Raw genomic sequence first — 18,191 nt, 5'->3', positions numbered from 1 at the left:
TCTGGAGCAGCAGAAAACAAGCTTGATCCCTCCTCAACCTGACATCCCTTGAAGTATTTAAACAGGGCTATCATATCACCTCTTAAACGTCTTCTCCAGGCTAAACATCCCTAACTCCCTAAGTCTCTGGGCTTCATGGTTTCCAGACCCTTCACCATTTTGGTTGCCCTCCTTTGGACACATGGCTCCAGTTTCTAAATGTCCTTTTTGAACTGTGGAACCCAGAACTGGACACAGGATTATTCCAGGTGGGGCCTGACCAAAGCAAAATATAATGGCACTATTGCTTTCCTTGATCTAGAGACTATACTTCTATTGATGCAGCCTAGAATTGCATTGGCCTTTTTAGCTGCCGCATCGCACTGCTGACTCATGTTCAACTTCCGGTCTACTAGGACTCCTACATCCCTTTCACATGGAGTCTTGTAAAGCCAGGTGTCTCCCAATTATGTCCTCCAGGCCTCTGCAAGAGTTGATTTTTTTTTGGGGGGGGGGTGCCATATGCCCTTTGGGAGGAATATGGGGTAATTTTTCTACTTTCCCCCTCCACAACTCATTTTAGGCCCAAGAAAGCCTTTTTAAAAATTCAGCAAGACATAAAGTTGCCAGACTGAAAATTATCAGGGGCTCATGGACTTTTAAAGAGGGAATTTCAGCAGGTGTTGTTTGTCAGGCAACCAAGTAAAAAGCATCACCTGCAGACCTTCCCTCTGCTGCACAGCCATTGACATTATAGGGGCTCTCTCCCCATTTCATTCTGGGAACCCCAATAAGTGACCACCAGGCCTCTCCAGCCATCCCCAAACCTGGTGAACATGCCCCTTCTAGAGGGGATTCATTTCCTAGTCTCTGGAAGTGCAGAAAATAAGCTTGCTGCATCCTCAATATGACACACTTTCAAATATTCAGATAGAGCTATCATACCAGTGTGGTGTAGTGGTTCAAGCATTGGACTAAGACTCTGGTTCGTATCCCAGTTCAGCCATGCAAACCTACTGGGTGACCTTGGGCAAGTCACTCTCTCTCAGCCTCAGAGGATGGCAATTGCAAACCCTCTTTGGACCAAGAAAACCTCGTGATAGGCCCACCTTAGGGTTGCCATAAGTCGAAAATGACATGAAGGCACACAGCAGCAACAAATCGTGCTGTGCAAAGTCCACGACCCACGTGAATTGTTGTGAATTGTCATTTCCTATTCACAATTATTCACAAAGATAGTGTCTCTGCCCACGAAGCAGACTTGGTCCATGGGAAGAGTGTCCCTCTGTGTGGGGGGTGGTGGTGGTCTGCTTGCATATGGGGTTATTCTGCACACAGACACACACAAAACAGACACACAACAAATGTAAAGGCAAGCAGGGTCCCCTTGTCCTCAGTCTCTGCAAAAGCCAGATGTCTGCTGTGTGCAGCACTGCTGCCCTCTAGTGGACCGAAACAGGAATGGCCACAGAAGGGATGCCCAAATTGGTGCCAGACCAGTGTGATTTCCACCCAAAGTGGCATAATTGTCACAAAGCATTGTCATTAAAGGTAGGACACCAGAGAGACAAGCCAGCCTAGGCATCTCTCCCAGTTCATTTGTATCTGAGTTACACTGGGTAAATGGGCCTCATTCCCACTTACAGATAAAGCAGTGTGTGATCTGAGTCGATTGATCGATTCGACATCGGAGCATAGTTTACACTACACTTGCCCCAATCGCATTTTCTGTCATTTTCTGGCATCAAAATAACCCACTTGTGTTTCCCATTCATGAATGAATCCATTCAAAATGATTTGGTTCCAGATGACCAAGGGGGAAATTTGAATCGATTCCGATCTGCTTGTGGTTCACACTTGCGCAGAATCGATTTATCAAAAAAGAAGCGGGGGGGGGGGGAATCAGTGTCAAAAAGACGCAAGTTAAATGGGTCTGGAGCATGACCCCCCCTTGGAATCGCTTCAGCAATTCAGATTAAGTGGGAGCCAAGGCCACCCAATCCAACCCCATTCTGCCATGCAGGAACTCTCAATCAAAGCGTCCCCGACAGATAAAGAGAACCTTTCCCTTCTATTGCAGATCTGATCACATTTGTAAACACCACCTCTAAGTATTCTTTGCATAAGAAAACCCTATCAAAATCAGAGGCTTGCCATAGGTTGAGAAACAAATTGAATACACAGAGAGAGAGAATATAACATGAGCCCTGAATCTTGGAAGCCAAGCAGGGTCAATCATGGTTAGTACTTGGAGGGGAGACTGGCAAGGAATACCAGGCAATGTAATAGGATTAGGGTTGCCATAAGTCAGGACCTCCAAACCGGGACAAATGTAGGACAAATGTAGGACAATATTTTCAAATGTAGGACACATTTTTAAAAATGGAGGACACGTGAAAAAATTGGATGATTTTTTTAAAAAGGTTAATATAAATGCCTGTTTCTTAGGCATGATCAAAATGGAGGACATTTGGGCATTATTTCTAGACAGATGGCAGAAATGGACTTCCCTTTCTGGCCAAACACCCCCAACCTCCATTCCAAAACACACACAACAGCACATTTGGGCATTGAACATGGCTTTACTTAACGTGGCCTCTTGCATATTTCAGAGGCTTATTCCATAGCCAAACCCCTTGGGTTTAACACTTAGCATGGTTTAACATGGCTATGCATATTGAACATGATGTCAAGGTGGTTTCACCGTTCTTGCACCAAGTGTACTTCTCAGAAGTGTGTACTTGGTCAAGGGATTTTGGTTTTTCTTCACTGCGCATGAGATTGTAAAAATCACAGCAATTGACATTGGCCTTGCCTCAGAGGCTTTCTGATATCAGTATCACCATTAAAGAACCAAAACACACAGAAAAGGCACTTTGGAAAGTCACACTCTCTCAGCTTCTGAAACAGTGCATGCATGTCTCTCAAGCTGACTCATATCATCATCATCATCATCATCATCATCATCATCATCATCATCATCATCATCACCACACTATCACTGTGGACACAAAACAAGGGAGACTTGTTAGCATTAAAAGCAACCCCCCCCCCAAAAAAATCCCCCACCTTGAGGCCTCTGGCCACTCACTCAACACCTCCCCCTCCTCCTTATCTTCCTCCTCCTCCACCTCGTCCTCCTTCTCCTCCCCCTCCTCCTTTTCCTCCCCCTCCTCCTTCTCTCCCTCCTCCATTCGCCGCGTGGAGGGGGCGGAGGAGGAGGAGGTGGGTGGCGGGGCACGCAGGGAGGCGGGGGAAGGTGGCGCAGGCATGCGCAGGAGACGCTGGTTACGTTCACCTTTGCCTCTTCCACGCGGCCGCGCGGCCTGAGGAGAGGAGGAGGTGAGTGGCGTGCCCACACGGGGAGGCGAAGGTGGACAGAGGCAGCACCTCCTGTGCGCGGGCGCGCCACCCTCCCCGCCTCCTCTGCCCCTCTCCGCACACCCGCACGTAGGAGGCACTGCCTTTTCCACGCGGCCGCACGGCCTGGGGGAGAGGGGGCGGAGGAGGGGGAGGAGGGTGGTGCGGGCGCACGGGGAGGTGCCGCCTCCAGCTTCGCCTCCTGCGCCCCAGGCAGGCCTCGCTGGCGCTGCCCTCCTCTTCCTCCCCGCCTCCCCGAGGAGGAGGAGGAGGGCAGCGAGGCCTTGCAGGCCTCAGCAACCCGGCTGCAACCGGGGGGGGGGGCGGTTTTTGGCGGCACCCGTGAAGGGAGGGGCCCGGGGCCGCCAAAAACGGGAAATTCCCAGTTGCAGCCGGGTTATGGCAACCCTAAATAGGATGTGTAACAGAGGAAAGAACAAGCAAAACCACCTCTGAGGATTCCTTGCCTAAGAAAACCCTATGAAATTCACAGGGCCTCCATAACTCAAGAAGCAACTTGAAAGCACAAACAAGTGCAATGCAACATGGGACCTGAATACCCCGAAGGCAACAGATCCCACCTGACTTTGGAGGCTAAACAGGGTCAGCCTTGGTTAGTCCTTGGATGGGAAACTGCCAATAAATCCCTGGTGCTGGAGGCTCTATTTCATAGGAGAGAACTAGCAAAAAAACAACTCTAAGCATCCCTTGCTTCTCTTTCTGCAGTCAGCCAGAAGCATGAAGCGCAGGTGGAAGCCTAACTTTATCCATCCCCAAATATACTCAGGATGAGGCCAGTCTCAGCCATGTTTGCCAGTGTGTCACGCAGCTGCAGTGCTCTGCTTCCCATAAGGCCATTTCCAATAATACAGATGCAGCTCAACACTGCCACCTACTGGCTGGAGGGGGCACATCGCCATGGCTGCTGAGTTTTCCTCCATGTTTATGAGAGCCACCAAACAGCAATACCTTTCTTGGACCAAACAAAGTGCACAAAATACATCTCATAAGCTTTCGAAGCTCCATGAGCTTCTTCATCAGACAAAGGTGAATTAAAAGAAGAAATAAAAATATGACAGTGTTAGCCACAGACCTGCATTTTGTCAAAATGCTGATGCTGCTTTGAATTGAGACCACAGAATCATATAACAGAATAGAACAGAATAGAATAGAATAGAATCCTAGAGTTGGAAGAGACTTCAAGGGCCCTCCAGTCCAACCCCATTCTGCCATGCAGGAACTCACAATCAAAGCATCCCTGACAGATGGCCATCCAGCCTCTGCTTAAAGACCTCCAAGGAAGGAGACTCCATCAATCTCTGAGGAAGAAGTGTGTTCCTCTGTCAAACAGCCCTTACTGTCAGGAAGTTCTTCCTAATGTTGAGCTGGAATCTCTTTTCCTCTAGTTTGAATCCATTGTTCTGGGTCCTGTTCTCTGGAGCAGCAGAAAACAAGATTGCCCCCTCCTCAATATGACAGCCCTTCAAATACTTAAACAAGGCTATCATATCAAAAGCTTGAGAAGCTTGTCAGTTCAGTTGCAGTTTTCTCCAGGTTAGAAGGTCTTCAAGCAACAGTTCTGGAGAATGGTTGGAGATAACAGCGCTTGTTGAAGGCAATCAGATTGGACCATCCTGAGCTGGAAGGACCAATGGTCAGATTCATCAGTGGCACCAGAAAACCAATGGCCGGAAAACACCAGAAGCGGAACATGGATGATATGGAGAGAGACCGTTCCATCACTTCATAGAGGAAACACTGAGGAGGAAGTAGAGAAGATTGCTCAGGTTCACACACAACACAAACTGCAGCAGGGCAGGCCTATACTATCAGTGGCAGCTTTATAAATGAATAAGTTAAATATCACAATGATACAAACTCTGGTGATTATCAAGCACGACTGATCCCATCTTGTGCCCGGTGGATACAGACTTGTTTAACTATCAATGACAAATCTCATCGCATTCTCCCATCGCCGGATGTATGCAGCCCATATGCAACCTGGGCTTTATTCCATGATAGTCCAAGGATGGGAAAATCCCATCCTTGAAAAGCCATGAGACAAGCAGGGAAATAGAAAAGGAAAAAATATAATCGAATAAAATAGCGCTAAAACTGAAAGCAGTGAAAAATTAGCAATGAAAAAGAAGAAGAACCATAAACAGCACCGTGATTGAAAGACCTTCCCACCCGTCCACAAGCAGTCAGCCCTCAAAGGTCCCTTGAAAGAAAAAGGCCTTCGTCTGACTACAAGTGAACCTGCTGAGAACCCAAAGATGCTTAGCCATGGCTCCTCTTCTTCACCCCGGAGAGAAGTGACCAGAGGGGTGTCCAGTGAGGCTCTGTCCTGGGCCCAGTGCTATTCAGCATCTTTATCAATGACTTGGAGGACAGACTAGCAGGCATGCTTATCACATTTGCAGATGACTCCAAGTTATGAGGAGTAGCTCCTACCCAAGAGGACACTATACTTCTATTGATGCAGCCTAGAATCGCATTGGCCTTTTTAGTTGCCGCATCACATTGTTGACTGTTGATCAACTTGTGGTCTTTTTGGACTCCTAGATCCCTTTCACACATAGAAGTCTCCTTAAGCCAGGTGTCTCCCATTCTATATCTATGCATTTTACTGTACTTTTTCTACCTAAGTGCAGTATCTTACATTTCTCTGTGCTGCAATTCATTTTGTTAGCTTTGGCCCAGCTTTCTAGTCTATTCAGGTCATTTTGAATTTTGATCCTGTCCTCTGGAGTATTAGCTGTTCCTCCTAATTTGGTGTCATCTGCAAATCTGATAAGCATGTTCTTTATTCCATAACTCAAATCATTGATAAAGATGCTGAATAGCAAACTGAGCCCAGGACAGAGCCCCACTGGACACCCCACTTCTCTCCAGGATGAAGAAGAAGAGGAGCCATTGTTGAGCACCCTTTGGGTTCTCAGCAGGGTCCCATCACCTCTCTAGGCAATCTGTTCTGTTGCCCAACCCATCGTCACTGTCAAGATGTTCCTTGTAAAGGTCCATCAAAATCTACTCTCTTGTAACCTCAGACCATTAGACCTGGTCCTGCCCCCGGGGCAGCAGAGATCAAACTTGCTCCGGAAGCAGTCCTGGAAGTATTTAAAGGAGATGACCGTGCTACCCTTCAGTTTGCTATTCACATGGCTGAACATGCCCAGCTTTTTCCTCAAAGGTCCCTCAGAAGTGGGATCCCAGTACCACCCTCTCACCTTTAACTGGGTCCTTGCACACTTGGCCACAGTCATCGCTGCAACACTTTTGGTCCCTGGAGCAGTCGCAGTCCTTCTGGCAAGTCACAAGGCAGTTTGGAGGGTCTCCCGGGGGACAGGAACCCGGTTTCTCTGCAAGAGACCCAGCAGAGAAGGAGGTTCATGGAGCAGATGGATCAGACCAAATGCTCAATATTGGGGAACCTAGGATGCACCCACACTGGGGAAATAACCTGGTTTGGCACCACTTTAACTCTTTTCTGACTCAAGGCTATGGAATTCTGGGAGTTGGAGTATGTCTGCTCCGCTCTGGACCCCACAACAAACTCCAACTCCCAAATTCCATAGGCTTGAGCCAGAGTAGTTAAAACGGTGCCAAACCGGGTTATCTCTCCAATGTGAGTGCAGCCCTTGATAGAGAATCCTCTCCTAAACAGCAGAGCTGCAATTATTCACTGGTTTTGTTCTCAGAGCTTGCAATTAATAATGTTAGCAATCGTCTTCCCATTGCAAGAAAGCCTTCCAAAACTACAGCTGCCGAAGACAATTTGCAGTCCAAGGCTTAAAGCAGCGTTATCTGTGTAAGAAACAGCATCTTCTGCAAACAATATTTCTGCTCAGAAAATGCTGTTTTCTGCACAAAATAACCCGTGCAATGTTTTAATAGTATAAATCCCAAACTGTGAAGATTCGCATCAGTATAAAATTCTCTCCATCAAGGTTTCTTCAAAGAAACATCTCACCAAGAAGACCCTATGAGAGTTTCACTTTAGGGTCGCCGTAAGTCAGAAATGACGTGAAAGCACACACCAACAGCAACAACAACAACAACCAAGTTACCCACCTGGGATAACTTCTTTAAAGTTTGGATTAAATCCCAGAGTAGATTCAGAGCCCCACGGATATTGAAACCATTGGGTTCTACATGATATGGCATGTCCTGAAAACGGCTATTGCGCACAGCTTCAGAAAAACCTGCTTTAAAGGTTTCCGTATGCCATGTTAGGATTTCCCCTTCAGTTTCAGAATAGATTTCCACCAAATTGGATTGTAATTCTTTAGATTATCATCAATCAAACATAATTATTTTGCTCATAAATGCCAAATATTTTCCTCTCCCTTCACCCAAATGCCTTCACCCGGGGCTACCTGCTTGGGATGACCAGGAGCTTTCTCCTACCTGGGCCTTTGCAGGTCAGCTGGCAGTCCTCTTCGGTCAGAAAGTTATTTGGGTTCGGGCGACAGCCTCCGTAGTGGAAATTTGCACACTTGCTGGTGGTGGAATTATAGTAAAACCTTGGGATGTGGGCTTCGCATGGGCCAGGCTTGCTGGGGAGGTTGCAGATATCTGTAGCCACAGAGAGACAGAGATTAGACTGTGCATCGCAATGGCCACAAAGGCATCCCAATCTGGGCACCACAATCCAAGAAGGATGTTGAGAAGCTGCAACTGAGATCAGGGGACAAAATGGTGAAAGGTCAAGAAACTAAGCCCTACGAAGAACGACTGAGGGAGCTGGATATGTTTAGCCTGGAAAAGAGAAGGTTAAGAGGTGAAATGATAGCCCTGTTTAAGTATTTGAGGGGGAACACATTGAGGAGGGAGCAAGCTTGTTTTCTGCTGCTCCAGAGGATGGGACATGGAACAATGGATTCAAGCTACAAGAAAAGAGATCCCACCTAAACATTAGGAAGAACTTCATGATTTAAGAGCTGTTTGACAATGGAAGATGCTTCTTTGGAGAGAATTCTCCTTCTTTGGAGTTTTTTAAGCGGAGGCTGGATGGCCATCTGTTAATGGGGATGCTTTGATTGAGAGTTCCTGCATGGCAGGATGGGGTTCAACTGGATGGCCCTTTTTGGGATCTCTTCCAAGTCTAGGATTCCCTGTTTCGAAGGACAGAGGGGGCTTGGACTTTGGGAACTCCAAGAATCAATTTTTCTGTTGAGGTAAAGAACTGCAGCTCTCCAGAAGCAGAAGGATCACAACTCTAATTTCTCCTGTTGTTTGCAGCTGCTGGCAACTGGAGCCTGACAATATTTGGAGGGTCACAGATAGCATACCCTTGATATACCCAAATGAAGGTGTTTCTTTCATTGAATGTGAAGATATGCCTTCACCGGAATGGTGTTGTGGTTTGTGTTGGGCTAGGACTGTAGGAGATCAGGGTTCAAATGCCTGCTTGGCTGTGGAAACCCATTGGGGGACCTTGCCAAGACTCAGAGGAAGGCCGTGCCAAGCTTCTTCTGAATAATAAATCTTGCCAAGAAGACTTTAGGAAAGGGTCGTTGTAAGTCGGAGTTGACCTGAAGGCACATGACAACAACAAAGAGTCATGATAAAGGGACTGCATCCATTGTTTTGCTGGATGGATGCCATCGATCCGTAGGGAGAGGCGGGATATATAAATAATAATAATAATAATAATAATAATAATAATAATAATAATTATTATTATTATTATTATTATTATTATTATTATTATTATTATCCCAGACTTACCTGGTCCTTATGCAAGATGGGCTTTACATCTGAACCCTAAAATATTGGACTTGTTGTGGTCATGCAACTAAAGGTGCAATACAAAGAAAGTGCCAAGTATCCTAGCTTTCTAGAAAAGAGTACATGGGCACCTATGGCTCAGTGTCTGCTCTCAGCCACATTTTTCTAGTCTGTGCCTAATCCTAGACCATGTTTCTCTGGGATCTTGGCTCTGGGGTCTCAACTGGAATAATCCTGTGTCCAGTTCTGGGCCCCACAATTGAGAAAGGATGTTGAAAACTTGCAGCCATGTGTCCAAAGTAGGGCGACTAAAATGGTGAAGGGTCTGAAACCATGAAGCCCTATGAGGAAAGACTTAGGGAGCTGGGGATGTTTAGTCTGGAGAAAAGAAGGTTAAGGGGTGATATGAGAGCCCTATTTAAATACATGAAGGAATGTCATAGTGAGGAGGGAGCAAGCTTGTTTTCTGCTGCTCTAGAGAACATGACACAAAACAATGGATGCAAGCTCCAGGAACAGAGATTCCAGCTCAACATTAGGAGGAACTTCCCGACAGTAAGGGCTGTTCGACAGAGGAACACACTCCTTCCTCAGAGAGTAATGGAGTCTCCTTTAAGAAGAGGCTAGATGGCCATGTGTTGGGTTCCTGCATGGCAGAACAGGGTTGGACTGGATCAGGGCTCTTCTTGGGGTCTCTTCCAACTCTAGGATCTATGGTTCTATGAGTTCTTCTTTTCCCAGAGAAAGTGACCATTCTTACCTGGATCTCGGCAGCTTTCCTGGCATTCGACCAGTGTTGCAAATCTGTTTGGGTTGCCCTTGTGGCCTTTGTATGTGAACTCCTCGCAGACAGTTCCCACTGGGTCATAATAGTACATGGGTATCGCATGGTCCCCTTCTCCAGGATTCATGGGGAGCCTGCAGATAGCTGTAGGGCAGACGGATTAAGAGAGGTGAAGGAATCTCATGGGCCTGCGTCCTCAAAGACCTTCCCACCTCCTCCCCTGCCACAGCTATTCCCCATCTCTGCAACTCCAGGCTGGGAAAGGCTCTCATCTCCATTCCGCAGCTGATCAGAGATAAGAGCTTTCCTTTGGCCATCATTGAATTCTTCAGCTCTTGGTTGAAAATGAGAGCCTTTCCTCATTAGAGAAGGAATGCGGCAAAATTGTATTTTACACGGGAACCACAGCAAGGATTATATTTGCCCCAAAATGGAAAAACAAAGATATCCCTAAACAGGAAGAATAGTTGTTTGAACTTTACAACAAGATAGATATTGATAAGTTAACACAATTATTAATATATAAATCTTAGAACAATTTAACAAGGAATGGTCTATAATAATAAATCTCTTAAAAGGAAAATGGGGAGATACAGCAGTATTGAGTTTGTGGAATGATTCAAGACCTCAAGCTCCAAAGTGAGGCCTCAGTTGTAAATATATGACATTTGCAGAAGTAATGTCTGTAGGTTTAAGTTACAAGAGATGATTTACTGAGGAATATGTACGAAAGAAAGTCAATTGGGTGAAATGAAATTATGTTGCTCTTAAAGAAAGTCATTCAGAAGACAAGAATCAGGCTTGTATTGACAGGGAGGAAGTAAGAACGAATGACGGAGAAGGTACGTGTAGGTGTAAGAAGGTATGAGTAAGTGTCAGGAGAGTTTGAGTAAGATAATGTTGTAACCTGCCTTGAGCCATAAGGAGAAGTGGATAAGAAATAAAATTATTGTTATTATTATTATTAAGACATGGAGGATGGAAAAGGAAGTGAGAAATATACTGATAAAGAAGGATGAAGATGGGAAGAACGAATGATGGAGATGTATGTATGTAGGTTTTAAGGTGGAAGAAGAAAGAAATTAAGAAAGAGATAGAAATAATGAGCCTGAGTATGATGGTATAGTGGATATAATGTATGTAGGTACAGGCATCGATATATATGGTTGCATATGTATGTGTATGCAACCGTCCCTCCATATGCACAAACATGGAGTCCGCAGTCTTGCTTTTCGCGGGAGGGACGAGCTGCTATCTTTTAAATGGGTGCATGCGCCCACATGCGCCATTATTCTCTATGGGACTCGCACATGGGCCAGTCACCATTTTCATGGGGGGGGGGGCTGAACAGATCCCTGCAAGTAGGGAAGGGCGACTGTATATATGTTATGCAAGTATTGTATAACTGGCCTTCCACATTTGTGGATTTGACTTTTGCGGATTTGATTATTTGCAGTTTCGATTAATATGTCCTCTCTAGGATCTCTAGGTCCTCCAGCGCAACTCTGCCAGAGGTTGACCATAGAGTTGTGCTGGAGAACCTAGAGATTCCTAAAGAAAACACTTCTCTAGGCATTTGGAGGTCCTCCAGAGTGATTCTGTGGTCAACTTCTGACAGATGTTGACCATAGAGTTGCACTGGAGGACCTGGAGATCCCTAGAGAGGTGTTCTCTTAGTTGAAAATAATAGTGTTGTGTTGTTTTTTTAATTTGTGGTTTTCCCACATTCATGGAGGTCCTTTACCCCAAACCCAGCGCATGCGGAGAGACCAATGCATTCCTGTGTTTATATTCAATTTTTAAAAAATTCAGAGAAGGAAAGAAAGAAAGAAAATGAATGCTTGTCCCTGTGCTGAAAAAGGAGGAATGCCCCTTCCGCTCGGCTTGGGCTTGGTATGGGGTTACTTAGGTATATATATATATATATATATATATATAGTATGAAGGTCCTCTTATACTTTCATTTACCGGGTTTCTTGCAGGCATGTTCACACTCTTTCTGCGTGTTGAAGCGGTTGTCGTTCCCCTCGCAGCCGCCGTAGGAGAAGGTCTCACAGGTCTTGGTAGCAGAGTTATAGTAGTACCTGAGCATGGCGGCCGCACATGGACCAGTCTCTGGAGGGAGCTTGCAAATATCTATTATTAAAGGATAAAGCAATAAACAAAAAGAACGAAGACTGGGATATAATAATGAACTACTGTAAAGAAAAGATGGTCCAAAGTTTAAGAAGAAGAGAAAAGAAAATGACCGGTGATAGTCAATAGGAAATAATCAATATTTCTGATTTAGGAAAGGTTTGATATAATGAAAACTAGTGTTTTAAAAAATCAGTCCAAAATGTTTAGATATATATGATACCAAATAATGAAGAGTGAGTCTTAAGATAAATGGATGAGATATATACAAACCGACGTGTTGGAAAGTTGCAACGTTATAAAGTAATAATTATAATCATGATTTATATCCCACCTTTTCCCAAAAGAATCGAGGCGGGTTACAGAACAAAACAGCTATGAAATACAATATTCAATATTCGATAAAATGTACATTTTTCTGAACAATATATATAAATGTATATTTTCTAAGGATGTCTAAATCTAGAACGTGAAGAAGTTCAGGAGGAGGAAAAAGCTGAAATTATGGTGAAGTAAACAATACGTCAAATAAAGAAACGTATTAGAATATGTTCTAGACAAAATCAATTATATATATATATATATGAAAAGACAAATTCAGCGGAGGCAAAGAGAGAGAAAGAGACAAAGAGACAGAGATCAGGAATTTATCTGGTGAATATCCCAGAAAAATCGTGCCATTACGCATAACAATTCCACAGGACATTGCACAAAACCTGTTATTAAAGTGCTCACAAAGAAGCATTAATGCGCATCTTTTTACTTTTGGGACTTCAGCGACAATGCATTTCCAATATCACTTTATTTGCGCAATTACTCGCCATTTTTGCTTCATTTGTGGGATGCTTTAAATGCCCTTTAATCTCTCTTTAATGTCGAAATCAGCCCCAGCGTGATAAACCTTTAACTTCACTTTCGAAGGAAGCAATGAGTAATTTTAGCCATCTTTTCTCCGCAGCAAGAAAGTCTTGGATAACTGCAGGGTTTTCCGCAACTCTAGACTTATTCTGTGCCAAATGTTCCCATTGGGGTTTTTTTTGTTGGGGGGGAGAAGATTGCACAGGAAACAACATTTCCTGCAAAAATAGAACTAATATTACATATATCTATCTCTAAACGTTACTCTTTGCATGAGAAAAGCTTTTTTTTTTGGGGGGGGGGGGAGAGGTTGCACAGGAGACAGCATATTCTGCAAAAATAATATTTATATGTACATATCTCAAGTTTTACTTCTTTGCACAGAAAGTGATGTTTCTTCTGCAAAAAATGGTGTCTTATGTGCACAAGAATCACGTGCAAATTTTGTGCAGAATATGTCACAAACTGCAGATATCCTCAACAGTCGCGGAGTCTCCTTATCAGGGTTTTTACACACTTCAGAAACACATTTTTGACCAGTTTTTCAACATTTTTGACCACTTGTTAGATCCTTGCTGAAGACACGGAGGTCGGTTGGGTGGGCAAGATGTCTATTTCAGCCTCTGAACATGTTAAAATTGCTTCAGTGTCTCTTTAAATTATTTTGACTGCTTAAAAATCTGCATTGTTTGATACTATCTTAACTGATTTTGTTTGTACAGTGCCCTGTGAGTCTATACATACACACACACACACACAATGTCTTTTAAGAAGGAGGTTGAATCCAAGGCTGCATCTGCACTGCAGAATTAATCTAGTTTGACGCCATTCAAACTGCCATGGCTCCATGCTGGGATTTGAACCAGGGCAGTTAATGTGGTGTTAAACTGCATTATTTCTGCAGTGCAAACAGCACCCAAACCTTTGACAGAAAGGGGACCTAATTGTCTGAGTTAACTGCAACTAGATGAGAGCCACTGAGTCAATGGTTGATTGGTAAATCCACTCAGAGGTCATCTCCTTGACTTAATAATCATTTATTATTTTCTTATGGCCCACCTTTCTCCCAACGTAGGGACTCAAGGCGTCAAACAAGGTTCATAAAACAATACAATTAAGAACAGTATAAGAACATTAACATATAGAAATATAAAATTAAAAAAACAATCAAACCATTTAAGGAGTTAAAAGAGTGTTTTTACTGCCTTTGCTCTACCTGGAACTAATAATAATAATAATAATAATAATAATAATAATAATAATAATTTGTTTTATTTATATACTACTATTCCAAAGATCATAGCGGTGAACAGCAAGTAAGCTAATTAGCAAGTAAGCTAATTTGCCCCCAACAGTCTGGGGACTCATTTTAGCTCCCTCCTCAGAAGGATGCAAGCCTGAGTCAAGCTTGGGCCCTTTTGCTGGTCTTGAACTCGCAACCTTGTGGTTTTGAGTGAAAGGCTGCAGTACAGGCATTGAACCACTGCGCCACTTAGGGCTCCTAAGACTAAGACTAGGACTCAGCCCCATTCGGAATAGACTGGACTTTGAAAGGAAAACACTGCCTGGTTGTTTATGATTGCCTTTTGGCATCACATCTGGAAGGAGAAAAGGGCCAGGATTTGGGGTCTGAACCTTTAAGCCTCACCTTTAAGAGAAATTTTGCACCATTGCTCTGATGATCAGAGCCACCAACCCATTAAGGGATTATAACTGAATGACCATTGGCCTGTTAACTCATTAATTCCTTAATTGCATTTCCATTCTCTTGCATAGGTTTGACACCAGATGGCCAAGGTTTCAATGCAGTAGCAGAAAGTGGAAATATGGAATAATGTGCAATAATGTACGGTGACAGAAGTTAAAGAAGATTAAAGTGTGATTTAAAAACCATGAAGTCCCTTTTTGCTGAGTTTAAGGAATTGTGTGTGTGTGTTTGTGTGTGTGTGCACGCGTATGTGCGCGCACAAAAAGCCTGAACTCCTGTGAATTGCATGTGGCTGGATTTCATATTGTAATGTCTTTTAATAATGCTGACTAGACTTAGGAGTTTATCACACTGGGGCTAATTTCAGCATTAAAGAGAGATTAAAGTGCATTTAAAGCATCCCCCAAATAAAGCGAAAAGGGTGAGTAACTGTGTGGATGATTATCACAGACAATTGCACAAATAAAGTGATATCGGAAATGCATTATCACTGAAATCCTGAAAGTAAAAAGATTTGCGGTAATGCTTCATTGTGACCACTTTAATGGTGGGTTTTGTGTGATGTTGTGTGCAACCGTTTCATGCAATTATGCAATTTTTACGGGATACTCATGGGATAAACTTTCAATCTCCTTTGTGTGATAAACTCCTTAGGTAGGAAGGATCCTTCCAACTCGGGCCACAAATCCACTTTCTTGTGCCATTGCTAGCTAATGGAACACTGATAAGCCAATGGATAGCCATTGTGGAGGAGTAGGTCAGAATGTGTGGTCTTTGCAAGGAGTTCATTTTTTCTTGCCACTGTTGTAGTAGGTTGGCTATATAATTGCCTCCCTTGCATCACTTGTATCATGTTTTGGAAACCACACCTGGGGTACTTTTCTTGTCCCAGATCTGAAGACTTACCTGGATTCCTGCATTGCCAGATGCACTTTTTCTGGGTTTCAAAGCGGTTGCCGTTTCCCCCGCAGCCGCCGTAAATAAACCTCTCGCAACTCTTGTTGGCTGGGTTGTAATAGTAGTGTGGGAAGTATCCCAAGCAGGGACCGGACTCAGGAGGGAGTGTGCAGACATCTGTGGGACCAGAACAGACAGGAGGCAAGTGAGGGACTCTCTGCATAAAGGACGTTTGGGTTAGAAGCAAATTTATGTCATAACAGTGAGTGCCCACATGGCGCATGCCATGCTCTGGAGCTGCCATTGTGTTCTGAGGGGGTTTGTTTTGCCTTCTTCTGAGGCTGAGAGAGTGTGACTTGCTCAAGTGAATTACCATGGCCAGGTGGAGATTGAAGCCCTGGTCTCCAGAGTCCTAGTCCACTTAAACCACTACATTGGCTTATATATTAACTTATGTATTTGCTTCCTCAGGGGCTTTACAGATAGGCTGCTCCATGCTGCCTGTTTTTGCCCCAGAAGGAGGCTGCTGCAACCAGATGCTGAGGCCTCTGGAAGGACCAAAAAGAACCCGCTTCTGGGCAGGTTCTTTTTGCATCCCGGTAGGGGCACCATAGGTGCGCTTCCATGCCATGATCACACCCCTCGCGCACAGTGCCGTTTGGGTGCTGCGCCACATGGATGTCATCATGGCATGCGCTGTATGGACAAGTGTGCACCATAATGACACAAGGGCAGTGGAACAAGGGCTTGGAGCATGTGCACACTTAGCCCTAGCTCAGCCCTAGTGTGTGTACAGGCACAAAATGCCGGTCTCTACAGCCCCTTACTTACTTAATTGCTCCATCTGACTATTTCCTGTTCCCAAACCTTAAAAAGCATTTGAAAGGAAGGAAATTTTCACATGATCCAGAGGTGATAGCAGCAGTATTTCAGTGAGCAGACATCAGAATTTTTGGAGAGGGAAGGGTTAGAGGAACTCAAGAAACGGCATGCCAAGTGTGTTGAACTCTGGAGGGAATATATGGAATAGCATGTACATTTTGTGGCTCTAGGTGATTCCCGATTTGGTTGAGCTGAGAACTTTTCAGCAGCCCTTTGCATGCATCAGTAAATATCCATGCAGTAAAGCCAAAGAAGTCCTACAGAAAGACATAGAACTTGGAGGGGTGGGGCTAGTCCCCAAGGGGTTTGCCCACCTTTCCTGCTGCAGGTCTCCATGCATTCCTCGATGGTGGGGAAGCGGTTGGCATTGCCATCACAGCCCCCATAAGGGAAAGGCAGGCATTTCTTCTCTGCTGGGGAATAGTAATACTGGCCGGAGTAATCGTGGCAGGGTCCAGTTTCTGGAGGCAGCACGCAGATATCTGGGAGGCAAGGAACAAGACAGGATTCAGGAGTCTAGTGGAACCCAGGTCTTCAGTCCTTGCTACTTGGAAGCTGGAATGTGTGTTTCAAGGGAAGTGGATGGTGGGAAGGTGAATCCACCCTCGGTTTCAATGGCAGTGCTTTGGTTTTAATGGCAGCTGGGCTGCAGCTGCTTCCAGTCTGTAGAGGAGCCATCCGGGTGCTTAACCTTCTAGAGGGTAGATCTGAACTGCAATTTTACTTATGCTCAGGAGTTGAAAAGTATAGTACTGAAATGTATTGAGAGCAAAGGTTGTTAGGACTGATGGAATTCAGGTCAGGTCAGATCCTCTGCTTTGAAATGTAAAACAATTTGGAAATGGCTCCTAATTCAAGTTTCTGGCCCAAATAAAGGATGTATTGCAAGATAATAGTTTGACTGATAGATACCCCATAAGGGATAGAGACATATGTTAGGACATCCAATGAAATGTAAAGGGGTGTATATGTTTAATTTATCTGCAACCAATGAAATGTGATTTGTAGTTTTCTGTATTCAAAGTACCATAAAAATGTTGGTTCGCTTTGGAATGGGGCCCCAGAATTTGGATGCTTTCTTCTGGGAATGCTGCAGCAATAATAAACTATGTTTTCCTTCCCAGTCGGCGCCTAGAAATCCAGTTATAAGTCTCGTTTTTTAAATTAATCTGCTGAATAGGAAGTTCAGCAACTGGATGGCTCCCGCAGAACCAGGAGTTGCTCCGCCAGCGTTGCAGTTAGAGATGTGGAGCTGCCATTAAACTCAGTGGTGGACCCACAAATCCACACAAACATGGAGCTGCTTCTGGAAGCTGCCACAGCCTTTTTGAACATCCAGAAAGAATTAAATTCCCCATCCACTTTCTCCCATCATCTCAGGCCTGCTTGCTTATTGTACTCCTTGCTGCTATTCATGGGACTGTCATGGTGCCCCTCTTCAGCCCTGCCCCATAGGAACGACCGCCACCGTCTTGCCTACCTGGGTGCCAGCAATGTTGTTCGCACTGCTGCAGAGTGGGAAACCGGTTGGCGTTGCCCTCACAGCCCCCATAAACGAAGAGCGTGCAGGACTTGTTGTGGTGGTTGTAGTAGTACATGGGCATGTAGGCCCTGCAAGGCCCAGGATCCGCAGGCAGCTTGCAGATTTCTGCAATTGCGGAAGGAGAAACAAAACCCTGAGTCTTAGGCCCTTATCAGATGAGTCTTGAACTGGGGGACTTCAGCACTGGGCGGTTCGAATTAACGTTATTTCGCTCAATACGATCATACCATCATTCGAATGGCCCAATCCGAACGCACGTGAATGCGCGAGATGCCAAACTGAATGCGTTCTGGATCCTCTTTTTGGAGCGT

At 44.7% G+C, this 18,191-nt stretch overlaps 1 protein-coding gene across 1 annotated transcript in view; it reads right to left on the bottom strand.

Annotated features, from left to right (window-relative positions):
* Nucleotides 1-18,191, bottom strand: part of LOC121928095 (papilin-like) — a 63,521-nt gene that overhangs the window by 12,538 nt on the left and 32,792 nt on the right. Inside the window, exons 7-13 of the mRNA XM_042462372.1 lie at nt 17,818-17,985; nt 16,652-16,819; nt 15,465-15,632; nt 11,825-11,992; nt 9,833-10,000; nt 7,750-7,917; nt 6,570-6,701 (exon numbers count right to left, since the gene is read on the bottom strand). Of these exons, the coding sequence (XP_042318306.1) occupies nt 6,570-6,701; nt 7,750-7,917; nt 9,833-10,000; nt 11,825-11,992; nt 15,465-15,632; nt 16,652-16,819; nt 17,818-17,985 (1,140 nt within the window). The remainder of the gene's footprint in view (nt 1-6,569; nt 6,702-7,749; nt 7,918-9,832; nt 10,001-11,824; nt 11,993-15,464; nt 15,633-16,651; nt 16,820-17,817; nt 17,986-18,191) is intronic.

Source organism: Sceloporus undulatus, chromosome 4, assembly GCF_019175285.1.
Source record: "Sceloporus undulatus isolate JIND9_A2432 ecotype Alabama chromosome 4, SceUnd_v1.1, whole genome shotgun sequence".
Lineage (NCBI taxonomy): Eukaryota > Metazoa > Chordata > Lepidosauria > Squamata > Phrynosomatidae > Sceloporus > Sceloporus undulatus.
The sequence above is the reverse complement of the archived record's forward strand: the minus strand, read 5'-3'. Positions and strand labels throughout refer to the sequence as shown.